Below are 27656 nucleotides of genomic sequence, written 5' to 3'. Positions count from 1 at the left end.
GAGAAGGGAAGCAGGGTCCCTTTTGCCCCACAGAAAGCAGACTCCTTTTGAGATATTGAGGAGGGATAAATGTGGGGAATTTCTGTGGAAGCTCAAAGAGTTACTTAACCTGGTACTTGAATAGAAATTGAAATTTTTAAAAATTTAATTATAAATAATACATTGCTTAAAGTTTACTGCTGTAACCTGTCCATATATAAAAGTAAGACAAATTAAATTATGTGAATAAAAACCTAACCCCTCAATTGAAATGGGCACAGTGACTGCAAAATACCCTGTAAAGTGACTTATCAATGAAATCTAAATGTACCAATGTGTTTGCTCATGGTATTGTTTTTTACTTCTTCTTTTGATATATTCCAAGTTTTCACCATACCTGAAACACAAGTCAGATACTATTTAAATGCAAAGGTTATCAATAATTACAATTTATTTGCTTTTAGATTACTGAATGTTTTTTCAAAATTGCAATTATAGTAACAAAAATCATTGGAGGAGAGGTTGTCACTCTTTCAAAACTGTAATTTAAAAATCCATTTTATATTCCCATTTGTTGAAAAAACATTGAGACTCGAATATGAAAACATAGTTTATTTTTCTTATTCAGACTTTCATAGCTTACTTTTACAAAATAGCAGACAAAATTTGTTTCTCTATTGCAATGCAGAATATGTAACACATATCGAAATATATATATATATATATATATTGCACTTAAGTTATAAACACATAGCGAAATCAGCATCACTTAAACAGCAATCATGTTTTTCACATAATTAGGATTTCTCAGGAGATAAACATTGTTTTTAGCTTGAATATGTAGTCTTTGAGGCTTTATGTCAACTAGTATTTACAAAAGCTAGTCTAAAAACTACCACCACCTGCAAAAGTGATGAGCTTTAGGATACAATTTTGCTATCATGCCATAATAAAGACTTCCAATTACAGAAAGCCCGAGGTCACTAATCACTTTAGTGCAACTGCCAAAGATGGAACTACTTAATTGTGATTTAAAGACGTATGCTATGAGAATCCAAAAGGGATGCTTTTGAATCTTCAGGTGCTGATTTCTTTATGATCCAACCATCTCTTAACCCAGGTTAGATTATGCCCCCTGATCATCTAGCTGTGATAAAGGGAAGTTGCATAGGGACTTTCTTCATCTCTGAAAAAAAAAAAGAAAAAAGAAATACAGCATAAATCAGTGTGTAAAAACTGCACTCAGAAAACTAACATATATTCATTATACAACTTAATATCCACTTGCCAAAGAAGGGCAGGAGTATATCAACTTATAACATCATGTGTGCCTTCAAAGCTGTAGGAAATGCAAATACTCATTAAGGTATGCCTCACTGTCTCCATTTTATTGCTGTCTTAGTTATTGGAATAAAGAATGGTACTTGTTATATATTTGCATTTGTTTATATTATGTAAAGTTACATTAAATTATAAATTCATTATATTCACATTTATATTTGTTTATATTTTTAATATTCTACCTTTTTCTCAAAAGGCTTTAGGGTACCTACAACAAAAGGCATACATACAATAATATAAATAAAATAGAAATTAAAAATCAGGACTAAGGAAAGGAGAAGGGTATAAATACATTAACCATGAGAAATGTTGTGGTAATTGAACTGAGCATCAATTTTGGCTGCAAGCTTCCTGGTAGCCAGGGCAAAAAAGAAAACACAATAGATCATGCCATTCTTGGAATCATAAAGGAAGAAGGAAACCATTCTACAGGAGATAGGTTTGCCCTCCTACCAACTTAAAGAACAAAGAGAAAAAGCTCACGTGACATCTTTTGTAGGAAACACCTGGTAACAAATAGCAATGTCCTTGACACATTTTATAAGGAACAGTATTTTAGATGTATACTCTAGGGCACCGCTTCCTCTGAGAGTGTCAACTAGACGTCTACTTGGATGCGCTCCAGAATTGCTGGCTAGACAGTTACACTATTAAAGCAAAGAAGTAAACTTTTTGTCATAAGTAACAAAGACAAAAGCATTGCAACAGATAAAGCCTTATGCAGAATGCAGTAGCTCTGTATAGACTTTATATTAAAAATGACTTTCTAGAATTAAAATACAGTTTTCAAAGCAAAAAAAGAAAAGAAAATTTGACCAAGCAACATCTGAAGAGTAATTTATTCAGCCTCTGACATTTTTCCAGCGTATTTTTACCTGCTCTCTTCTTTTAGTTTCTTGGCTGCCTGTGTTGATAACTTAATCTGCAAGTCCAGCCTCTGCAGGAAATCTCTGGCTGACACGTCCTCAGGCTGCGTGGGCTGAACATCCGACTCTTGAGGACTGGGAGGAGAGAGGTCTTCCCCAGCCGCTACCAGCTCTTCTTCATGACAAAAACTGCTATCGACAGTTTCGTTTTCTGGAGAATCTACCGAGTTAAGTCCGTTAAACAGCAAAGGCTTCTCTGATATAACTGGGATGTTCAAAGTTTTCTTCAGAAATATACAATCATTGGTAAACAGTTTATTTGCCCTTTTAATCTGCTCCATCTAAAATATTTTAGAAAAGGCAACACAGAGTTACAAATAAATAAATCTAAAAGTAGGGCTTATTACACAACACAAACTAAAAACATCCACGAGCAAAATGTGTGCAATGCTTTCTCTGAATCTGAAATTCTTTTTTTTTTTTTGGCTTAATACATGTTCATTTAATCTTTACATTCATCCTATGACGGAGGTACTATTATGCATGGAGAAACTCAGGGCAGAGAACAAAAATAACTTGCCCAAGGTCACAGCTGGTACGTGGCCAAGCTGAGATATGGGTTTGGTCAAGCTCCAGAATCTGTATTCTGGATCTGAAACTCTTAATTCAGGTTTAGTCACCTCCCAAGATACCCCTAGTTATTTCAAGAGATGCCAAGAAATTCTCTTTCACAATTTTACAAGAAGAAAGACTGATTTCCTCCCTGCTGTATTATTTTCCCTACAAGGCAGCTTTTACCAAGCAGCTTCAAATCCACAAAGTTAAAAAATGTAGAATATTTAGCACTTATTTAATACATTTCAATCTTATTTTAACATTTCCATTATCTGATTTTTAAAAAAACTTCCTAGTGTGTGGTTTTTCCTTAAGGAGTGTTTCCTGTCTCCAGAATTGTGTTTGGTAAATATAATGGACACAGGAAGTGATAAAGACGTAAGTACAAGGGGAATTTGGAAGCGTGGTGTAGGCCGGGGCTGCAGTCATTAAGAAGGGCCTCAGGGACAAGGTGGGGTTCTGATTTTGATCCTTCTGACTTCAGATGGGCCTTGAAGAACAAGTAGAAGTGGGGAGATAGGGAGAGCAGGTAGGCAGCACTCTGCACAAAGTATCTCATTTTTTCTACGCTATGGATCAGGTGTCTGAAGATCCACTTAACAAATAAAAGAAGCAAAACTCAAGGAGATTATGTACCATGGAATCAAACAATGAAGATGATTGAAGCTAGATGAAGAAGCTAGAATTTAATATAGGTTTCATCACTTCAGACTCCTTCACAGCCTGTGGATGCTTCCTCCAAACCACAGCAAAGGGGATGGAAGGGAGGGCTGAAAGGGAGAAGGAGTTTACATATGTGACCTCACTTAACCTTCCTAACAGTTCTGCAAGCTAGATGTTATCATCTCCTTTTAACAAATGAAGAAAGGGAGATTCCAGATGGTTGAGTGGCATGCCTAAGTCCACGAATGCGGGTTAAGTGTGGACAGGACTTAAACTATGCTGGTGCAGAGCTGACCAAGAAACACCTACTCTTAGGTTCATCACACTGTACTGTCGTGTGTCTGCAGACTTCTCCACTCACCCAGCCTAGGAACTCACACCATGCGAGGCTCTTTACAAGCACTGTACCATCTGATTTTTACCCCAACTCTTTCTTGTCAGGTACGTCACCAGGACAGTTTGGTACAATAGCTAAACACACGGGCTTGGGAATGTGACAGGCTTGGCTTCAAACCCCAGCTCCACCAATACGAACTGTCTGAGCATGAACTTGTTACTTCTCTTGCTGAGCCTGTTTCCTCTTGTGCAAAACAGGTATCATCTACCCCTCACTGGGTTGTTGGAAGGATCAAATAAGCATTTATACATATACATGCATGGAAGATGTAGATGTAGAGGTAGAGACAGATGTGTAGCTACAGACGAGAGAGAGAGAGAGAGAGAGAGAGAGAGAGAGAGAATGATTGAGGAAATGGTTCTGACTACTCTCCATTTTCTCTGAAGAACTTCAGGCACACAAGAGATGGCTGATTTGACCAAGTGCACACGGCCCTTTAAATGTATGAGCTGGAATTTCTGTCTGATTCCAAAGTCCATACAACACCAGGATTAAAGTACATGACTAATGGAACCCAATTCTGGGATCCTTTAATGCCAAATTGATGGAGTGAAACAATTAGGTTTCCGCTTCAAAGACCCTAAAAAAACAGTCAAATAAATGGATCCTGTTTCCCCTTGCTTTCTAACTATAAGCTGAATCCACACAAATAGTACATTCAAAGCTTTCTTTTATTTTTCTTTTAAAGCTACTACATTAAAGTGTCTTTTGTGTAGGGTGGTCATCTGTGTTCTAGTTTCTAGTTAAAGGAGAGAAGGCAACGGTGAGAAAGAACATACTGAATAGGCAGGTGCATTTTAGAGACGAAATTTAAATTTAAAAATCCTAAGTATCCCTGATCTAGTTTAGGCTTAGATCTGAGCAAGTTAAAGAACTCGAATAAACTGAATTCCTTCAGGGCAAAACCTGTTATTTCTACAGCTTCACTGGGCTGACAAAGATCTTACACACACTACGTGCTCAGAATGATGGATGGATGAATGGATGGATGGCTGGATGGATGAGTTAATTAATACAAGTCAGAGAAGTAACCAGAAGGGGGTAGGAAGTTATCTGGTGTGTTGATAATTCTCCCTTTAAACCCACCCTCACCTCCCCATCCATCCCCTACTCCTCTTGAGCCAGTTCTGACCCTAGGAAGCTAACCTCTTCAGAACCACACTCTCCAAACCCCTGGTCCTTAGAATTCCAGGTGGTGTTCCAAAGGAAGGCACCGGCAGAATGATCACACTGTGACTCTGGTGCCTGCATCCCTCTACGGCAGAGCTCCTGCCAGGCAGCCCCGTGTCCACGCCTCCTGCTCTCATGGGTGTCAGTGTTGGTGTCGGGGACACCACTCCTCCTGAGGGCCAGGATGTCTCGCTGCTGTTGCTAATCTCGGGTGTTTTACCATCCCTTTTTAGTTCCCTTAATCCTATTCACACTTCTCTAAATGTCCCTGCATTAAACTCTCTTTGGCCACACCCTCGGAGCATGCTATCTGTACAGGATACGGATATCCTATATCTGTAGGGACCCTGCCTGGGACCCTGACCAACACATCTGTCACTCAGAGCAAGACAGGCCATCACAGCCAGGCAAGGGGCCGATGACAGGGAGCACAGGACAAGGTGGCTGAGTCAAAGGCTGGGTGTAGTCAGGGAGCCCACAGGAGGGAAGGGCAGGGCTCCCCCAGCCCGTGTGCATGCCGTTGTACCCGGGCTCACCGACAGACCTGCCTATTTTAACTAGTCTATGAGCTTCCTGATGCCGGGGACTGCTTCATCTCCATCTCAGCGTCATCCACAAGCATTTAAGGTCTAGACTCTAAGATGACCCTTACGGTCTAGACTCTAAGATGACACATGGATGCCAGCATCAGGGACATCAGAGATATCCAGACATAGCATCAAGATGGGAACCATCTATGGATGGGCACATTTGAAATTGAAGGTGAAAACAGATAAATGAGGCTAATATAAGGTAGTAGTTAGAAACAAGGGCTCTGGGGCCATACTTTCTAGGTTCAAATCCTGGCTTTACCACATTCTATTTCCTATGTCTTTTTTCTTTTCTATAAAGTAAGGAAAGTCACAGTACTTTCCACACAATCTGATCATTATGGGAATTGAATTAATTCAAGTAAAGCATTTAGAATAGTGCATGGCAGGAAGCACTCAAAAATGTTAGCAGCTATCATTAAATTTGGCTAAAAGTGAGAAAGGCCTAGGCTCCAAACTCTGTTATCAGTAGTAAATTAAGGAATTAAACCAGTCAAGCAAAAAGCCAGGAAAAAAAAAAAAAAGGCGTCCAGCCAGAAAGAGTAGTTGCAATGCCTGAGAGCAGGAAAAAAACAGTGTGGCTCAATGGTAGAGTGTGTGCTTAGCATGCATGAGGTCCTGGGTTCAATCCCCAGCACCCCCATTAAAAATAATCAATAAATAAACCTAATTACCTGCCCCCACAAAAAACAACAACAGCAAAAAACGGTGTGGCTGAACGGTAGGGAGTAATGAGCAAGCTCCAGGCCACTCATATAATCAATAAAATTTGGATTTGATTTTAAATGTGATGAGAAGCCCCTGGAGGGTGAAGGAAGGGAGTTAACATGATCTGATTACAGTTGAAGATCCCTCCAGCTGTGGAAAATGGATTGGTGAGAGAGGCATGAGTGGACAGGAAGCCCAGGTATGGGAGAAACTGTAATCACACAGGCAAGAGATATAAATAACCCCAAACAGTGAAGGGATATTTTAATTTGCTTTGGAATGTTTTATACTTTCATCTGAACTTAGCTGGGACTGATGTTCTGGGAATTTCACCTCACATAAAACAAAGAAAAGTCCTGATCTAACAAGGAGGAGCTGGAAAACTCTACGGCTTTCCCACCTGCCCTCTGTTCAATGCTCCCTACCACCCAGTTCATGCCGATAACAGGAAGTGTGACCTTTTCAGAGTGATGCGGAACTACCCTATGTTTCTTGAGGGCGGATGACTAGGGCTGAGAAACAGCAACCACACTTTCATTTTAAAAGTCTCTCCTAATCAGAATTGAATAGCATGACTCAATGAAATTTACAGTCTGCTCACTAAGAAGCAGATTACACAGTAATTGAGAGCTGACAAGATGGCCACAAGGTCAACCATGGTGAAATTAGGCAGAATGAATGCCATCAACAGCTTATTTGAAATGACTCCCCCGTAAATAGTTTATAATGGTGGGTTTACTCTGGTGGGAACTCACAAAACTTTCCCCCAAGAGTTATCTCAACAGCTACCGCTGGGCATGACCAAGAACTCTCCCCAAAGGCCACCTGGGTTAGCTCCATCAGGTCACCTGCTGCACCACGAATGCAACATTCAGAGCTTCTTTTTCTTCCTCTCCATTTCTCAAAAAAAGACGAACCCTTCCCTTATCCTTTCAGGATACATAATAACATTTACACAGCATTGTATGGCCTATAAAATATTTCCATATACATACAACTTTCATTTGATTATCATTATCATTTTACAGGATTAAAAAGACTTAAAGAATTCTCTCAGGATTATTTTCAATAAGTGCTGGTTTCAACCTCCTCACCTCACTGTCTCCTATTAAGTTCTAGGTGTTGGTGGCAGTTGGACTCTCCCCTTGCCATGTGTGAATGAGGAAAAGGACTGATTTCTTTCCCACGCTAGCTCAGGAAATATATGAGAGTCCATTTATGGAATGTCCAGAAAAGGCAAATCTATAGATTGAAAGCAGATTCCTGGTTATCTGGAACTGCAGAAGGGGATGGGCACAGGGATCCTCTCAGGGTGATGGAACTGCTCTAAAATTGGATTGTGGTAATGGTTGAACAATTCTGTAAATTTACTAAGAATTCTTGAATTGTACACTAAAGATGGGTGAATTTTGTGATATGTAAATTATACTTCAAGAAACCTGTTTTTCAATAAAGAATGCATGAGAATGTATTAAAACCCGTAAACTGCTAAGGGCTACTTTACCATACCTCCCTCTACAGGTGGCACTATTTATTTATGGTTCTCTTCCCTTTGACCAGGAAAGGTCAACAGTTTCCAGCAGCAGCAGAGGATAAAGTTATAAACACGAAAGGTTTACATACACTTACATTTCTAACTCACCACATTTGTTCCCCCTAAAATGCCAATCATTTCACCTTTTCTCAGCAAGCTGACTTCTGAAAGGGGAAGTGTTAAGAAGCAAGTGGGCTGAGTAGCTCATTGGAAGAGAAAGAGAAGACTCCAGGGATAAAACTGGACAGGAAATGACTGAGGACACTGTGGGCAATGGTCTGGAGAGGGCAGAGGACAGGGAAATTTCTTGGGGGTAACAAAAAGTCAAAGAAAAAGTTTATGCAAATAATAGGTTTCCTCCCTGCCTCTCATCTACTTTCTGTTTCTATACAAGGCTTCCAAACAAAGTTCACAGTGGCTGCTGGGAGGGAGCTGGTCAGTTTCCTCCAGAGGCTTGCATCCAACTGAAAAGAGCTAGAATCCTCGCAAAAGCCATAGCAAAATCTAGAATGCTGCATTAGGGAAGGGGACTTAATGTCTCAGTGGACATAAGCATAGCCAGGGAAATTCCAGCCCAGCTAAGTTCGTGTCTGAGATCCGAACTATATTTAATAGTTTCTCAATTCAGCCCTAGTAGTTTCATTTTCCCAGACCCACTTCCTCCAATGCCTCTTACTCTGGTAGAGATGCTCAAATCTAAACCCACATTTAATTCAATGTAAAGACCCAGTGTTGGTGGAAGAGGGCGAAGCAAGCTATGCAGTACCAGCAGCAGCACCAGCACCAGCAATCTTCTTTCTGTAGGTTAGAGAACTGGCCTCAAATCACACTTTGCAATTCAAGTCAAGCCGGCTGTACCGCCTGGACTCAAACCCTACCCTGGACCCAGTCTTTGAGGGTCTGCTCAACCCTAGGGCCTAGTGATTTCACACTGGCCAGGCTGTCCACTGGATTAAGGCCACCCGTGTGAGAAGGACCCACCATGTGCCAGGCGAGGCACAGAATATACAGAGATGAATCAGACAAGCTCCCTGGCTTCTCAAGTAGCTACAGGCTAGTGGAAAGCAGTAGCCAACAATCTCACCACATTTAAAAGAAAACAGCATGTATCATCTTGTAGCACATCTAGCACAGGGCTCAGTAAAAGATAAGAAAGAATGAATGCCAGTTATTAATAACTATGAATGGCTTTAAAAGGGATGATGAGAAGGGTCATTGAGATATTTCCTAAGTCACAGGCAGAAGAACTAGGGTCCATAAGGTGATAGGCCTAGCCAGGTTCCTCAGTGTGAACATTCTTCTTTCCTCTAGAGAAGCCTCTCACAGCCCTGGGCCCATCTCTAGAGCGGAGATACTCAAACTAACAGTAAACAAATAAGCAGAAAATGTAGAGTGTATATCAGTAAATCATCCAGAATCCAACCACTTCTCACCACCTCCTTCTGTACTGCTTTGGTTCACACCACCATCCTCGCTCACCTGCATTCCTACGAAAGCCTCCAAACTCTCTAGCCTCCCTGCCTTGGCACTCATCCCACCTATACAGTCTATTCTCCAAGCAGCAGCCGGAGTGATCCTCCCAATTCAAAAGTCAGATCATGTCATTCTTCTACTCAATCTCCTCTGATCCTTCCGAACTCACCTAGAGAAAAAGCCTAAGTTCTTACAATGGCCTTCAAACCCCTAAAGTGATCTGGTCCAAATACACCTCAGTGCGTTCTAAGCACCAGCCAATGCTATGCCAGAGAGTTGTCGACTGTGCTCCCACCTCAGGACCTTTGCATCACTCCCTGCTCCTTCTGCCTGCAATGGTCCTCACAAATATCTGCACAGCTCCCTCCCACACCTCCTTCCATGGCCACACCATTTTAAATTACAGCCACCTCCGCCAGCCCTTTCTCCTCTCCCTGTTTGTTTGTTTGTTTTTGCTTATCTGTACCTGACATGTACATTTTGTTTGTTTACTTGCTATCTCCACTGACTAAATTATAAGCTCCATGAGGGCATGGATTTTTATTTATTCACTAATGTATCACCAGAAAGGTAGAAGCTGGAAAGAAAAAAAGAAAAGAAAAGTCTGATGAATGATGCTGTTGAGCAAACAGGAAAGAAGGGAGGGGCACCAGGGTGAAGGAGGGTTGCAATTTGCCACAGAGTAGCCAGGAAGGCCTCAGGGAGGAGACACTTAAGCAAAGACTTGAAAGCAGTGAGGGAGCAAGTCAACCAGCCAATATCAGCTACATAATTTGTGGTGCCCAGAGAAAAGTGAGAATGTGCGGCCTTTATTCACAAATTACTAAAAATCTCAAGACAGCAACAGCAGAGCATTAAGTATAGGGCTTTTCTAAGCCTGGGGCCCGTGTGGCTGCACTGGTCCCACCCCTAAGAAGTGGGCCCTGTGTGCTGTGTTCCAGACAGACGGAACAGCAAGTGCAAAAACCTCAGGAAGGGACAGTGCATTGGGAACGAGCAAAGAGGCCACACTCGTACAGCATGAGCATTCCTGGGCTCCTTTACTGGATATTCTGATCCAGTAGGCTCAAGGTCAGCTCGGATCCTTTCTTTTAGTCTGTCCTAGGGCCTTCTATCTGGGCAAGTTTGAGGAACACAGATCTATTTTCACATCTTGGGATGTACCCTGCTGCTAACTGTTGAGTACTATTTCATATAACAGTTTCCAACTTGTTCCCCTGGCAACCCTGGATGGGTAGCCAGGCCTCCATCTTCACCCCCTGTCAGAGTCTCTGTTCTGGGAACTTCCATGTCCCTAAAATATTTCTGGCTCTTACTTATCTCCCCCACCAAGGGACTGACTGAAGTCTTCCTGGACTCCTAGCTGGGTTGGCCAGGGAGCTGTGGTGAACAGCCAGGCTTCCCTGAGAGCTCCTTTTCCTCTAAGTAAGATGCAGAGCTGTGCTCTGCTCTCACCAGACATGCAATGTTAAAGTCGGCTGTTTGCCTGGACTGACTTAATTTCCAGGTGCACCACATTGGGTCTCTAAATCTCCAACATCTCATCACCTACTCCTTTAAACAACAGTTTAAATATGCTGTGGATGACCTTGGCAGTCAATATTAGAAACTTAACTCACTCAACTTCTTTCTGTTCAGTTGGGGAATGAGAAAAACTCTGCCTTTTTAGCCTCCACCTAAAATATCAACTTTTCAATGAGTAAATCCAATTAATATCTGTAGCTGCTAATGCAAGCAAATCACTTCACTGTTGCAAGTATTTTCATTTTCACTAGTGTCATATAACCACTGGAAAGAGTCTCTAAAAATATCACCAGCTAGAGCTCAGGGCCCAAAGTAAATGATGTATGTAATAAGCCAGCAGTTCTCAACTAAAAGTGCGTTCTTCCCAGGGAAAATGTGGCAATGTCTGGATGCAGGTGGGGGGTGCTGCTGACATCTAGTGGGCAGAGGTCAGAGATGCTGCTAAACATCCTGCAATGCACAGAACTGTCACCCCACAACAAAGAATTATCCAGACCAGGGGGGAGGGGGTGGATAGGGACAGACTGGGAGTTCAAGATTTATAAGATACTGGCTGGTATATATAGAATAGATGGACAAGTTTATACTTGTTGGCACAGGGAAATATGGTCAAGATCTTGCAGTGGCTCACGATGAAGAGTATGGGGGTGAATGTGTGTGCGTTCATCTATGACTGAAAAACTGGGCTGTACACCAGAGATTGACACAGTGTAAACTGACTATAACTCAATAAAAAAAGAAAGAAAGGAAATACGATTCTCTCAAAAAAAAGTACATTAGTTACACACAAATAGTTAGCTGATTTATGAATTAAGTATACAGATAAAACAGTTCATCTGGGAGCTGATATCCTCAAAAGGCTACTGATGAAGGAAGTTATTACAATTAAGAAATTCTAACCTACCAAGAGTCAATCAATGCTCTGGCAAGAAATCAAAACACAGAAAAAATATTTTCATGTAATTTTTATTGTGTCTGTTGTCTGGCTGAAGAAAAGCATTAAAGTACAATGAAAGTATAATTTATCTTTTGCACCATATGTACAAGTTTTAGTTTAAAAACTAAAGAGAAGTGAGATATTTTCAAGAGATATTCTTGGGGAGGGTATAGCTTGCTGGTAAAGCACATGCTTAGCGTGCACAAGGTTCTGGGTTCAATCCCCAGTACCTCCAATTAAAAAAAATTAAATAAATTTTAAAAAGATATTCTGATTGTCAGAGACATTGCCTGCCTATTATGATACTGAATGAGGAGGCAAATATAATGCTTCTCTACTGGGAAAAAAAAAGAATTATCCAGTCCATAGCATCAATAGTGCTGGGGATGAGAAACCCTATAGTAGACTACCTGTGGCTACCGATTATAGTTCCCAGTTCAGTATGCTTCAGCTCAACGTCTTAAAATCAAGTCTTTATAAAGTAATGAAAAATCTGATTTACACTTTAATGAAAAGGGGTGATAAGGCTCTACTTTAGCAAAAATGGGGATTAGAAAGCATTTGATCCAGGGTGGAGAACTGCAGTGAGCTGATGTTTAGGAGCTCTGAGCAGCCCCATGGAAACCACGGAGGGCAGTGGGGTGCAGGGAGACTGCTGCAGGTAGGGACCAGGGAAATAACACTTCTCTGGATATCATGGATTCCTAGGTGCAGTCACCCTGGCCTGGTAAGTAAGATGCATAGAAACCAGAGAGGAAAGACTTCCCTTCTTCAGTAACCAAGATGCTAAAAGAGCTCTTGATGAGACTAGGATAAAAATAAGGATGGAAATCAGAAGTGATATCTAGAGCAAAGCAAATGCTTTATCACTGTGCTAATTCAATCTGGTCTCAATGAACAAGCATACTTGGAAAATATCCTTACCTTTCACCCATCTTCTCATCTGTAAAAAGGAGATTAATTACACCTACCTCCAAGGCTCACTAGGAAAATCAAATTGAATAAGAACAAGATGCAGCAAGGCAAATGCAAGGCCTGGTACACAGCAGGCATTCAGCAGAAGGTAGCTACCCATACCTCCCAAGGCTGCCTTCCTCTGGCTCTGACTCAAACCAGGCCCCATGAATGCACATATAAGAACTGAAGTTCTACGTACTCTCCCAGGAGGGCAGGATGGGACTGTTCATGGCATGATATTGTCTGTACATGCCCGCGCAACAAGATCCCTGCCCTCAAAATGTTTAAATGATAGAAGGACCTGCCAGGTAAACACAGACCAGCTCGAGTGTACAAAATAGATTACTTAGTCTCTGTCACTGGTGAAGGGCCGGAAAGAGTTTCACTTGAAGAGAAAGATAAAGATAAGATCACTTCTCTTCCCACTGCTGTCTAGGGTGCTTCAGAAAAGAACGTTGAAAACTGATACAGAACTCAAAAGGCCATCACCTAGTTCAGAGTTAATTATAAGTAATTTTAATGAAACAGTATGTTCCCTCAGGTTTCTATGTCCTTCCCAGAGGTGTAATGCGATAGGCCCAAGACACACACACTTATAAATTTATAATAAACACAGCTCTCCAGCTCACCTAGACCACATTCTTGGCTGCTGCTTAGCGACAGGTGTCACATTCACAGTTGCCAGTGGGCCCAGGGGTGTAATTTCACTTCTGAATAAAGCAGCAGCATCAATAGAACCAGAACCATCCTGCGGGAACAACTGTACCCTTCCTGACTCATCACAGCCCTTGTTTACCCACAAAACAAAATTCTCCGCCCAAGTTCACACCCCAGTTCGGCTTTCACTGAATATAGAGCAGTACGACCCGGACTGAAAACCGGGCGAAAGTGGCTCGTGGTGGTGCCAACGCCCTGGTCCTCTTTGGCCTTCCTCACGCGACAGATCTGGTCCGAGCGTGAGCAAGGCACCGGGAACTTGATGCACAACACCAGAGGAGGGAGCCTTGGCGGCCCGCCGCTCTGGCGACCGTCGCCGTCCCCGCAGCGCGCGCTGGCCGAGGGCTCCGGGACGAGCCGCCAGGCGTGCAGGGGGAACGCGGATGGCTGCCTCCTCGACGCCCTGCTACCCGCGCGCCCGACCGCGAGCCCTGGTGCCCCCTCCCGCGGCGGCGCGCCCTGCTCACCGAGACTCCGTACTTGAGCGCAATGCCCTGCAGCGTGTCGCCGGCGCGGACCCGGTGCTCCACATGGCGCTCGATGACGCCGGCGCCCAGCGGCGCCCGCACGCTGGCCGTGCTGCCGTACGAGCGGGTCTTGGTGCGAGCCAGGCTCAGCGACAGCTCGGCCTCCTCTGCCTCGGAGCCCGAGCGCGGCGGCGACGGCGGCGGCGGCGAGGGGGCTGAGGACCGGGGCGCGCGGAGGCCGCCTGCCCGCAGGGACGGCGCGGGCGAGGAATCCGCCATGGGTCCTGCGGAGGCCGCCGGGTCGGGAAGCTCGCCAAGGGGGCGGCGCCTCGTCCGCCGCCGCCGCCGCCTCTTCCTCCTCACAGGGGCTGCGGAGGGCCGTTCCGCGGGGGCGGCGGGCTGGAGGCCGCCGCGGGAAGCTGCGGGCTGGCCATGGCAGGCTCCCGCTCCTCCGCGTGCCGCCTTCCCCGGCGCACCTGCAAGGAGGGAGAGGGAAACGAGCTCCGGCAGCTGCCCTGCCAACCGCGCGGCTCCACCCTGCGCGCCAGGACCCAGTGGGCCCTGCGGTGCTAGGAGCGGGGCGCGCTAACCACCCGGCGCGGCCGTGCGGCTACGAGGGCTTCATCCTTCGGCGCCCTCCGCCCCGGTGGAACCCCGCGCAGGGCCGACGGAGTCTGGTTAGAGCCCTGCCCTGCCCACAGCAAAACAGCAAAGCTTTGCTCTGCCTCATTTATTGATTACCCAGCAGGCGCCAGCTTTCTCAAACCTTCGAGCTCTTCCTGCCAAGGGCACTTCCCAGTCCCACCCAATTACCCAGTAAGACCATTAAACACACACAGCTTCTCCAGGCCCATCTCAACAGCCTGGAGGGTTCATTGCGCTCAACACTCCAGGAAGAAAGATGCTTCTAAAGCCTGGTGGGTGACCTCAAACTAACCCTCCAGTTCTTTTGGTTTCGCTCTTCACTGCACACCAGTGCCAATTTTAGCCCTGCGCTGCCTTGAATAGCTACAGTCCATTTTCCTGGCTCGCTGCATAGAATTCACTATCTGCATCCATTTTTTTCTCCTTATCAATTTCCTCGTTAATATCCTGAAATCATGACTCCCCAAAGTTTTATCATTAAAACCATCATTGGTCTCTTATCTGTATTCTTCATCTGAACACCTTTGCCTCAACTTTCTGGCTTTTGATAGTATTCTCCAGAGTGGATGCGCATTTACTGGAAACTAGTGCCCGGGATTCTGTTGTACTCTGGACAGCTCTCCAAGAGGAGGTACCCTATAGGCAGGTTAGGAGACTGGATGTTTAATTCGTTGGCTGAAGTTTCGACGTGTTGCTGTGCTGGACAGAGGCAAGGGAACTAGATCTCAGGAGAGGAGACAGGACAAAGGATGGGAGGAACAGGTGGTCGCCTCATCACCCTCCCATTCAAAAATTCTTCAGTGGCTCCCTATGGACAACAACATTACCGTAACTCACACTGGCATTCAAGCTCTTGTTTTCATTTTTATTATTCACGCTCTGGCCATACCCTATCTACAACTCACCCTGCAAATTCCATATGCTCCTGCCAAACAGAGCCACTTGAACTTGCCCCTTCTTCCTACCTTCATGCCTTGCATGTGCTAAATCCTCCACTTGTAACGCCACTCTTCCAATACTCTCTGTCTTTCCCCCTTCTTCTCACCTGACCCCCTTCCCCAAATGCCCAATTGTTGTTTCTCCATTGAACCTCAAGGTGTTTTGTACCTTTTGTTTAGCAGTTAACTTCTATTTTGTGAGATGTCCTTGTCTTATTCCTATGTCCTCTATACATACTCCTGGGAGGTGTAAATAGATCTTACTCATTCTTTTTAGCTCCAGCAAATGCCTAGCTCGGTGCCTTGAATAAACCATCAAAAGTGGTTAAACTGAGATGTAGTAAAAAGATCCTGAAAGCTGAATTAGATTGTTTAGCAAGAGTCTACCATAGATGAACTTTTGGGTGGTATCCAGTGTGCCTATCCCAGGACCTAAGAAAGAGGCAGAACCCCTCTGGAAATGAGATCAAGTAATACTTCAAGATAACAAAAGAAACTGCCCTCAAAGACTTGACAGTCTAGTAGAGAGACAGCACATAATGCATCTTCCACTAAAGGAAAGTCTACTGAAGAACTAGAGGTTTTTATTTGAAGATTAAGAACTGGGTTCTATGGTGTGTTGTTAGGTGGTCTTTAGAAAAGGTTCCATGCTTAATTGGGGGAAATGCAGCAATCTATATTTCTATTTTGGAGGTTCACAATGCATATCAGCATACTGAAGGCTCTAGGAGTCCTAAAGTAAGCTATTGGATTTTGTTTGACACCGTTATTTCCCAAACTTATATGATCATGGAATTCCTTTTTAATCAGAATTTCTACAGTTCGGGAAATGCTGAAGTAAATTGGGGAAAGATACGCCTAAATAAGGAACCAGGGAGATGACTGAGCATCACTGATTCCCAAAAGATGGAACAATATACCTAATGAGGCAGAAAATGAGCCAGGAAGCAAAAAGGCGAGGTGATGATCACTTAATTGCTTTACAGAATGACCGAGGCATCTGTAAAAGTGCAGGGGAAAAGTTGCCACCAAAAATGTACAGAGATGTGAAACCCATCTCACTTCTTTCTTACTAGGGCTAATTTCTAAGCTGTCCCTAATTATTTTCAATTTCTCCAGAACAGTTTACTCCATAACAGTTGTAAAATGCTCTGAAATAAATTCTACACAACTCTCAGAATTTTCTCCACAATTCCTTTTTGTGATGATCTTCACTGGAGTTTTCTCTAGCTTTCAGAAATTAATTGGCTTGAATTAATACTTATTTTAAAAAATTATTTATTATTTTTAAGATTTTTTGGGGGTAATTAGGTTTATTATTTTTTTAATGGAGGTACTGGGGATTGAACCCAGGACCTTGTGCATGCTAAGCGTGCACTCTACCACTGAGCTATACCCTCCTCTGAGTTAATACTTATTTGATATTTTAGGATTAGGGTTCTTTGTGAGTTGTTTTTCCCTAGATAGATCTGGGCTTTTTCCAAATATCTAGCCTTCCTGTGAATTTTATATCGATTTTCTCCTAATCCAAAGAATGAAAGTTATTATCTACAATTTGCAGCTCAGATTGAATTTTTTTGTGTATTTGTTTTTCCTTCTTCAAACAGAACTTCAAAATTAGTTTCATGTGTATCTACCTACAACACAGAACAAACTTCACTATTAATGGTGAAACATTAGAAGCATTTCTTTTGAGAGCAAGAATAAGAAAAGGAAGGCTTCTGTTACTCCATTTAATGCTTCTGAAGGCCTGTGTCAATGCAATAAGAAAAGGAGGGATAAAGGGAAATGAAGATTATCTGTTATTTACCAATAATAAGCAATACTAAAATGTTTACAGGTAACATAAATAATGTCTACATTGGAACTGTTCAAACTGTAAGACACAGGATCAATGTGCAAATACTAATTGCATCAATCAAACAAAATATCGTGGAAAAGACCTTTTAGATACAAAAAAAATCTAGGAATAAACTTAACAAAAAAGAAGCATGCTTTATATAGAAAAATTAGTACATTCTGGCAAAGGACATAAAAGATGATGTAAACAAAAATAAAGATATACCATGTTTATATATGAGAAGATGCAAAATACTGAAAATATCCTTTCCAAACTAAAACATAAATTCATTCAAATTCCAAACAAAATCCCTATAGGATTCTTTAAGGACATGACAGGCTTATCTTAAAATATGCATGGAAGATGAAGGGCTAAGAAGAGCCAAGACATTCCTGGAAAAGAATGAGGAAGGGAGACTTACCTTCACAATCATCAAGACTTATAACAAGTGATGAGAACTGAGCCATTGTGGTAGTGATGCTGGGAAGCACAAATATGACAGAGAAAGCCCAGAAACAGACCCACACATAACAAAGAAGTTAATCTACGACAGTAAATGCTGCTGCCACAATTAGTCATCCATGTGGGGAAAAAAATGAAGCTAGATACTGTATACCAAAGACTGATTAAATATATAATTGGGAAAAGCAAACTTTAACACTTTTATAATATCTTTATAATCTTGGCTATCTGAGTTCAGAAACTGCATAAATCCTGATAGCAAAGACTGTTTTATTTGTAACATATGCAACCAACCAAAGATTAATATCTAGAATATTTAAAGAGCTAATTATTACAGAATAAGAAAAAGACATAATCCAATGGCATGGCTAGAATTTTATAGAAGAAAAAAATCATAATTGTGACTAAATGTATAAAAAAATGCTCAACCTCATTAATATCAGAAAAATTCACATTAGGACCATGAAGAGTAACTCATTTATACTCATCAGATTCACAAAAGCTAAGTTTGACAAGACTAGGTACGGGTAAAGATAGTATGCGCTGCTGGGAGAAGTACCATTTGGTACAGTCACTTTGAACACTCTGCCATTATCTTGCAAAACTATACATGTGCGTTCCTTACAAATCAGAAATTCCAGTGCTAGAAGCCATATATGCCCCATTGAAAATCTTATGCCTATATATCAGGACACACGTGAGAATGTCCATAGCAGCATCATTCAGAATAACAAAAACTGGAAACGATCAGTTATTCATTAGCAGAACTGGTAAGTACATTGTGCCATATTTATATAATTGCATATTTTAACAGCCTTATTGAGAAATAATTCACATACCAAACAACTCACCCATTTAAAGTGTATAATTCGATGTTTTCTTCACATTCATACTACATGATCAGTTTTCTTAATCGTGGTAAAAATATATCTAATATAAAATTAACCACTTTAACCATTTTTGAGTATACATTTAGTGGCATAAATTACATTTACAATGTTGTGTGACCATCAAACAATCTAATTCCAAAATGTTTTCATTACTCCAAACAGAAACTATAAACACTAAGCAATAACTTCCTATTCCTGCTTCCCCCAGCCCCAGTAACCTCTAATCTACACTCTACCTCTATGAATTTTCCTATTCTAAATATTTCACATAAATAGAAACTTAAAATATTTGTCCTTTTGTGTACAGCTTGTTTCACTTAACATAATCTCCTCAAGATTCATCCATGTTGTAGCCTGTGTCAGAACTTCACTCCTTTTTATGGTTGAATAATATTTCATTGTATGGATATATCACATTTTGTTTGTCCATTCATCTGCTGGTGGACACTTGGGTTGTTTCTACCTTTCGGCAATTGTAAATAATGCTGCAAAAAACATCGGTGTATAAGTATCTGTCTGAGTCCTAACTTTCAGTTTCTTTGGATAGATACCTAGGAGTGAAACTGCTGGGTCATATGGAAATTCTATGTTTAGCTTTTCCACCAAACTTTTTTCCATACCAGCTGCATCATTTCACATTCCCATTTGCAGCAATGTATAAGGGTTTCAATTTCTCCACATCTTTGCCAACAAATATTTTTCCCAGTCTGTGACTTGCCTTTTCATTCTTTTAACAGTGTCTTTCTCAGAGCTGTTTTTAACCTTAATAAAGCTCAACTTACCAATTTCTTCTTTCACAAATCTTTTGGTGTTGTATCTAAAAAAATCCATCACCAAATCCAAAGTCACCTGAATTTTCTCCTATGTTATTTCCCATAAGTTTTATAGCTTTGTGTTTTGAATTTAGGTCTGTGATCCATCTTGAGTTAATATTTGTGACTGGTGAAAAGAATTGTTTAGATTTATTCTTTTACTTGCAGATGTCTGGTTGCTAAGCACTATCTGTTGAAAAGACTATCCTTTCTCCATTGAATTGCCTTTGATTCTTTGTCAAAGGTAAGTTAACTATATCTGTGTGAGTATACTTCTGGGCTCTCTACTCTGTTCCAATGATCTATTTGTCTATTTTTTCACCAATACCACACTGTCTTGATTATTGTAGCTTTAGAGTAAGTTTTGAAATTTAATAGTATTTTGACTTTGTTCTTCCTCTTCAGTATTGTATTGACTAGTCTAGGTCTTTTGCCTTTCCATATAAACTTTGAGATTAATTAGTTGATATCTATAAAATAACTTACTCAGCTTTTGATTGGGATTGCACTGAATCTATAGGTCAATTTGGGAAGAACTGACATCCTAACAATACTGAGTTTTTCTATCTATGAACATGAAATATCTCTCCATTTATTTACATATTCTTTGATTCTTTTCATCAGAGTTTTAAAGTTGTTTGCCTCATATAGATATACATACAACTAAGTATTTTCTTTCTTTCTTTTTTTGGTTTTATAGTAAATGGTGTGTTTTTTATTTCAAATTATAATTACAGGCAAGCAATTGCCTTGGTATACTGACCTTGTAACTTATAACCTTGTTATAATCCCTTTGGGATTTTCTACATAGACAATCATGTCATCTATGAATGAAGACAGTTTTACTTCTTCCTTCCCAATTTGTGTATACCTCCCCTCCCCTTCTCGTCTTACTGCATTAACTAGGATTTTCAGTATGATGTTGAATAGGAATAGTGAGGGGACACATCCTTGCCTTGTTTCTGATCTTAGGGGAAAGCGTCTAGTTTCTCACCGTTAAGTATGAGGACATTCCCTTCTATTCCAAGTTTGCTGGGAATGAATAAATGTTGGATTTTATCACATGGCTTTTCTATATCTATAGATATGATCATATTTTTTTCTTTGTAGCCTGTTGATATGATGGATTATATTAATTGATTTTTTGAACATTAAACGAGCTTTGCATACCTGGAATGAATCCCACATAATAAGATTTCTTTTTTTTCAGTAAGATTCTTTTTATACATTGTTGGACTCAATTTATTAATATTTTGTTGAAGATGTTTACATCTTTTTTCATGAGAGAGATACTGACCTTTAATTTTCCTTTCTTATAATGTCTTTGTCTGGTTTTGGTATTAGGGTAATAGTGGCCTCATAGAATGAGGTAGGAGGTATTCTTTCTGCTTCTATTTTCTGGAAGAGACTGTAGAGAATTGGTATCATTTCTTTCTTAAATTCTTGTTAGAATTCACCAGTGAAACCATCTGGGCCATAATAAAGCTAAAAAGGATTGGAGGAAAAATAAGTGAAATGGTGACTAGAAAAACAATAGAGAAAATTGACAAAAACAAATGTTGGTTCTTTGAAAAGATCAACAAAATTGACAAATCTTTAGCTAGACTGACCAAGAAAAAAAGAGAGATACATATACTAAAACTAGGAATGGAGGGGACATCCTACTGATCTTATAGAAATAAAAAGGATAATAAAGAAATGTTATGAACAACTGTTTGCCAACAAACTAGATAACTTAGATGAAATGGATACATTCCTAGAAAGACAGAAACTAACCAAAAAAAAAACTCAAGAAGAAATACATATTCTGAATAGATGTATAACAACCAAAGAGACTGAATTAGTAATTTTAAGATTTCCTAAAGAAGCTGTGGTATATTTATACAATGGAATACTACTCAGCCATAAAAAAGAATAAAAGCGTGCCATTTGCAGCAACATGGATGGACCTAGAGATCATCATTCTAAGTGAAGGAAGCCAGAAAGAGAAAGAAAAATACCATATGATATAATTTATATATGGAATTTAAAATGAAAAAGAAAAAAAAAAGAACACTATGAACTCATCTACAAAACAGAAACAGACTCACAGACATAGTAAACAATCTTATAGTTACCAGGGAAAGGAGGTGGGAAGGGATAAATTTGGGAGTTTGAGATTTACAAATGTTAGCCACTATATATAAAAATAGATCTTAAAAATTTTTTTCTTCTGTATAGCACAGAGAACTATGTTCAATATCTTGGAATAACCTTTAATGAAAAAGAATAAGAAAATGAATAGATATATGTATTGCATGACTGGGATATTGAGCTGTACATCAGAAATTAACACACTGTAACTGTACTCCAATTCAAAAAAAATTTTTCCAACAAAGAAAAGCCAAGGTTCAGATGGTTTCATTGGTAAATTCTACTAAACATTTAAAGAGTTAGCAACAATCTTTCACAAATACTCCCAAAAATCAGGAGAGGAAGGAACACTTCTTAACTCATTGTGTAAGCCTAGTATTACTTTGATACCAAAACTAGTCAAAGCATTAAATGAAAAGAAAACTACAGACCAATACTTCTTATGAATATGAACACAAAAAGTTTTCAACAAAATACTAGCAAATCAAATTCAACAATATATAAAAAGGATTATATACCATGACCAAGTAGGATAAATCTCAGGAATGAATAGTTAATTTAACATCTGAAAATCAATGTAATGTACCATATTAGTAGAATAAAGGGGAAAAAAACACATGATTATCTTAACAGACACAGAAAAAGTCTTTGATGAAATTCAACACCCTTTCATGTTTAAAGCATTGAACAAAGTAGGAATAGAAAGGAACTTCCTCAAACTGATAAAGGGCATTTATGAAAGGATACTAACAAGAGAGCAGAAAAAAGGACAACCCACAAAATAGGAGAAAATATATGCAAATCATATCTGATAAGGAACCACTATAATCAGAACATATAAAAAAGTTTATAGATCAATAATAAAAAGTGAAATAATGCAATTAAAAAGCAGGCAAAAGATTTCAATAGACACTTCTCCAAAGAAAATATAAAAATGGCCAATAAGTACACGGAAAAAATATTTGACATCGTTAGTCATTGAAGAAACGGGTATCAAAATCAACAATAGTTAGCCGCATCATGCCAAGTGAGATGGCTATAACAATACTTTTTTAAAAGACACATTAACAAGTGTTGGCAAAGATATAGAAAAACTGGAACCCTCACACATTACTGGTAAGAATATAAAATAATGCAGCTACTTTGAAAAACAGTTTGGCAGTTCCTCAAAATGCTAAACATAAGGTTACCATATGACCTAGGAATTCTACTCCTAGGCATATACCCAAGCGAAATGAAAACATATGTCTCTACAAAAAATTATGCACAAATGTGCATAGCAGCATTATTCATAACAGCCAAAAAGTAGAAACAACCTAAATGTCCATCAGCTGAAAAATAAAGAAAATGTGGTATATCCAAACAGTGAAATGTTATTGGCCATAAAAAAGAATGAAGTGCTGAAACATACTGCAGTACGAACCCTGAAAACATACTAAGTGAAAGAAACCAGTCACAAAAGACCCCATGTTATATGATTCCATTTCTGTGAAGTACCTAGAATAAATAAATCCAGAGAAAATAGAAAATAGATTAGTGTTTGTCAGGGTCTGGGAGTGTAGGGAGAAGACAGTGACTGCTAATATGTAATGTGGGGTTTTGAAAATGTTCTGCAGTTAGACTGGGTTACATAACAGTTACATAACTCTGACTATACTAAAAACCATTGAATTGTACACTTTAAAAGGGTAAATTTATGGTATGGAAATACATCTCAATAAAGCTGTATTTTAAAAAAACAAAGATCATCCAGCCATAAAAAGAATGAAATCTTGCCATCTGTGACAACACGGATGGAGTATTATGCTAGGTGAAATAAGTCAGACAGAAAAAGATAATTACTGTATAATCTCATTTACATGTGGAATCTAAAAAACAAAACAAAAAACCAAGCTCGTAGACACAGAGAACATATTGGTAGCTGCCAGAGGCAAGGAGCGGGGAGTGTATGAAATGGGTGCAGGGGGTCAAAAGGTACAAATTTCCAATTATAAATTAAGTAAGTCATGGGGATGTAATGTACAGCATGGTGACTATAGATAACATACTATATTTCATATTTGAAAGTTGCTAAGAGAGTAGATCTTAAAAAGTTCTTATCACAAGGAGAGGGGTCAAAAGGTACCCCCAAAACGCAGAGAGAATGGTTTAATAACGCTCCATCACTCAGCTTCAACCATTATCAAGTCATGGTCTATCTTGTTTCATCTACACTCCCACCCTGCACCCCTACCACTATGCTCACACTGGATTATTTTAAAAGCAAATCTCAGCTGTTACTTCTTCTGTAAATATTCAGTATTTTTTTAGTAATATTCAGTAGTATCTTTCCAAAAGATAAGAACTCTTTAAAGACAAACAATATGATACCATTAGCATATCCAAACAACTTTAAAATACCTTCATATAATCAGATATCCTATGTTCACATTTCCCCCAATTGTCTCATAAATGTGATTTTTCAACATCTGCTTTGTTCAGATCAAGCTTGACACACTGCATTTGGTCATTGTCTCTTATGTTTCTATGTATCTACAGGCTTTTCTTTCTTTCTTTCTTTCTTTCTTTCTTTCTTTCTTTCTTTCTTTGTCTTGCAATTTATTTATTGAGGATATGGGTTGTCATGGAGAGTTTCCCACATTCTGGATTTTGCTGATTGCATCACTGTGGTGCCATTTAACATGATCACTATTATATAGTGATTCCCTTTGAAATGCTTGTTGCCACTTACACCATAAATATGACTTAATTCATGGTTCATCAACATAGTCACCACTCCTTTAGTGCTTATCCTTTGTAGCATACTTGACACAAATGATCTCATTTCATCTTCATAACAAACCCGTGTGGTACTATTACCCCCAGTCTAGAGATGAAGAAAATGAGGCTGGGAAAGGTTAAAGAAATTTGACCACAGTCAAGCAGGCAATAAATACATGGGTTTAAGTCAGGTCTGTTTGGATTTGAAACCACAGTTGAGCCACAATTAAAATGCATATTTCTATCCATTATGTGCTAATATCCCAGCCTTTGCCTTGGGCTGTGGGTTTTGTTTGTATCAACTCTGGGAAGTAGTCCTTCAGTCCATCCAAAGGACCTACTATCATATTTCATCTGTAACACCTAGCATTCTTTCAGCTTCAAGTAACAGAAAGCTGTATCTCAAATTGACTCAACAATAAGGATATTCATTATCTTATATAACAAGAAATCCAGAAGTAGGGCAGCACCAGGGCTGACTGATTTACTGACTCAACAACAACATCACAGACCCAAGTTCATTCTCTTTACTCTGCCATCATCAGTGTGTTGGCTTTGTCCTAAGACTGGATCCCCTGATGGTTCTAAGATAGCTATTCTAGATTCAGGTAACAAAGCCAGATGCAACAACATCCCGTGGAGATGGTGGCATGTTTCCCTGTATGGCTCTATTTAAGAGCAAGAAAACCTTTCCCAGAAGGCCTTCAGCAGACCCCCTCCTCGGGTCTCATCGGCCAGAACTGGGTCACGTGCCTACCCCTAATCTCTCAGTGGCCACTCAACAGGATTCTATTTCCTTTGCCCATGATAGGTTTAGCAGTGTGCCTCTGAGATGGTAACAGGTCATGTTCCCTAATGGGTGAACATCTGAACAGGCTTCTGTATAGAAGGAAGGGGGGAATGGATGCTGAGCAGGCAAACAACAGTATCTACTACATGTTTCTAATGAGGCATGCTACATATTCCATTGTGAATTTACTGGGTTTTTCTCACCATTTCTTTTTTTTAACGGAAGTACTGGGGACTGAACCCATGACCTGGTGCATGCTAACCATGTGCTCTACCACTGAGCTATACCCTCCCCTCTGAATTTACTGTTGATATATCAGCCTCCTCATCTGCATGAAGAAAAGGCCAGACAAGATGATCTGTAAGATCCCTTTCAGCTCTAGGAGTTGTGTTCCAGTTTTACATTTTCATGTAAGTAGGACTGGGACTGTTGGTTAGCTCTTGTACCTCTGTTTTGGCTGCCAATTATGACTTCCACCTAAGAAATCATATCGATGCCTGCTTCCTTTCACAGTCTTTATCTGAAGCAATGCTCCATTCATTTCATCACATGCAGGCATCTTCCTTGTGAGGAACCACAGGAAAGCCAAAGAGAAAGATAGTACCCCACCACGTATCTTTGCTATATCAAACCTTTGCTACCTTTTCTTCTAATCTGAACAAAATTGGTTTATTATTTTCCGCTTATGCTTACCATCAGCTTTCTCCAGGGAAGCTACAAGCTTGATCTCTAAGCCATCCTATTCTTATTTAACAGAAAACTATGACTTGTGACAAATGCACAACATAAAAATGTCAAAGACCTCTGGTCTGTTACACAAGACATTTGGAATGACAAAATACACAGGAAATTTTAGGAATGAGATTGAAACTGGTTTGGTCACACCTCCATTTCATTTAACTCTTTCCAGCTCAGATTTGTTGTTCTGGTGAGGAGGCCCAGGGTGTAGTCTATCACAGTTGATAGTGGAAACATTTGTCTCTCAGCCAGCAACTACAGTGTGCCATTGTTCACCATGATAGTTTCAAAGAGCCTTGGGGAATTAACTTTATTTTCCCAGTTGGCTCTCCTGCCAGGGAAGGTATGGCCCTGTTTTGAAATGTCAAGGAGGCTGAGAGTGCCTCCTTGGGGAAGGCTAGGTGGAAGGAGAGAAGGCTTCATGACCTTGAATAACTCATCACTTCTCTGTGCCTCTTAAAACTCCAAAGAAAATCCCCACTCTGCATCTCATAGGGTTGTTGCAAAAATCAAACAAAAACATGGATATGAAAGTACTTTCACAAATGCAAAGTGATGCTACAATTTTCCGAAATGGAATTTTCTCTGCAGTACTTTTTTTTTTTAATCACATGATTACCGCACAGGTCATGCCAGATTATGACGTTTTCACCTCCATTCACCCTTTGCCTATTTCAGAGATTATGCCAGCAATGCAGCATCCACCCCTTTAGTTCATTTTCCTTCCACCACATCTGGAAGATGCAAATTCCACCATAATGTGAAATATTGCACTGGAAGTATGCAGCAAGGGTTCAAAAAAGGAGTGATATCACATCTAATTAGAAAAATCTTCTAGAAGGTAATCCTATCATGCCATATATTTTCAGAACTTCAGTCTTTGTTCTGTTACCCCATCCCACTTCCATGCTTCAGAGACAAGACAGTATTTCCTCTGTCTTTATAAACTCCCAAGAAAGTGGCAGAGAGGACACATCACAGTACCTATTCAGGATGAAGCGAGCCGGTTAAATGGCTGACAATAGCAAACCCGGTGGGTTTTAACATTTATTTACCCAGACCAAAGAGGCTGGCTATCTTCGGTTTAGCATTATACACACGTAGGGCTTTCTGGGCAGGAAGTGTGCCCAAGTGCTCCCTTGTAACTCCTGAGGAGAAAACCTCTATCGAGTACGTGCGAAGTGCCAGACGCAGGTGCTTTCACATATGCACCTAATATGCATTTAGTCCTCACGTGTCTCAAGCTTTATGCCTACTTTGCAGATGAGGATGCTAAGGCTCAGAGAGGCTGTTACCCAGCCTCTCCACAAGTGAAGCCACTGCGTGTGCGTGGGCTCTCGAACGTCCTCGCCGACAATCTTTAGGTCAGCCTCGCTATCCCCTACCTCCCTAACCCCCAGGCACGTACCCCAGCTACTCTTCCTTCGCATGCCCCGCCCCAGGCCCGCGTAAAGCCAGTAAACCTAGGGCCGGCCTGGTCTGGAACTGAGCCCGTGTGAACAAGGCTTCCACGTAAAGATGCTCACTCACCCAACTGCTCCTCACAAGCTCAGAAAGCCTTAGCCACCCACCCTGTCTGGAGCGCCGAGCTTCTCAAGAGTCCGCACAGCCTGGTACCAAGGCTGAGGTCCTCCTCGCCCGCAGAGCGGTTACGGGGTCGGAACGCAGGCTCTGGGCGAGGTCGCCTGAAGGGGAAGGGGCTGTGGGGAA

The 27656-nt window shown here is 40.6% G+C and overlaps 1 protein-coding gene across 3 annotated transcripts; it reads right to left on the bottom strand.

Annotated features, from left to right (window-relative positions):
* Positions 1-578: 578 nt before the first annotated feature.
* LYSMD2 (LysM domain containing 2) lies at positions 579-27632 on the bottom strand. Of its 3 annotated transcripts, none has more exons than XM_072962421.1 (4): positions 27518-27632; positions 13939-14414; positions 2196-2527; positions 579-1165 (listed from the first exon to the last, which is right to left on the bottom strand). In XM_072962421.1, exons 2-4 carry the CDS (start codon positions 14215-14217, stop codon positions 1123-1125), a joined length of 654 nt encoding a protein of 217 aa, XP_072818522.1. In that variant the 5' UTR covers positions 14218-14414; positions 27518-27632; the 3' UTR covers positions 579-1122. The 3 variants fall into 3 exon arrangements, with proteins under 3 accessions (XP_072818522.1, XP_072818520.1, XP_072818521.1); XM_072962419.1 differs by having other exon boundaries at positions 27477-27623; XM_072962420.1 differs by lacking the exon at positions 27518-27632 and having other exon boundaries at positions 13939-14673.
* Positions 27633-27656: the final 24 nt, after the last annotated feature.

This window comes from Vicugna pacos, chromosome 6 (genome assembly GCF_048564905.1).
Source record: "Vicugna pacos chromosome 6, VicPac4, whole genome shotgun sequence".
In the NCBI taxonomy this organism is placed as follows: Eukaryota; Metazoa; Chordata; class Mammalia; order Artiodactyla; family Camelidae; genus Vicugna; species Vicugna pacos.
The sequence above is the reverse complement of the archived record's forward strand: the minus strand, read 5'-3'. Positions and strand labels throughout refer to the sequence as shown.

Bases quoted from the DNA above. Each gene is read 5' to 3' on its own strand.
- LYSMD2 (XM_072962421.1), bottom strand. From the start codon at position 14,217: ATGGCGGATTCCTCGCCCGCGCCGTCCCTGCGGGCAGGCGGCCTCCGC. The intron at 2,528-13,938 runs GTGAGCAGGGCG...AAAATATTTTAG, and splicing joins CGCTCAAGTACGGAGTCTCG to ATGGAGCAGATTAAAAGGGC. The intron at 1,166-2,195 runs GTAAAAATACGC...TTTTTTTTTCAG, and splicing joins AAACTAAAAGAAGAGAGCAG to AGATGAAGAAAGTCCCTATG.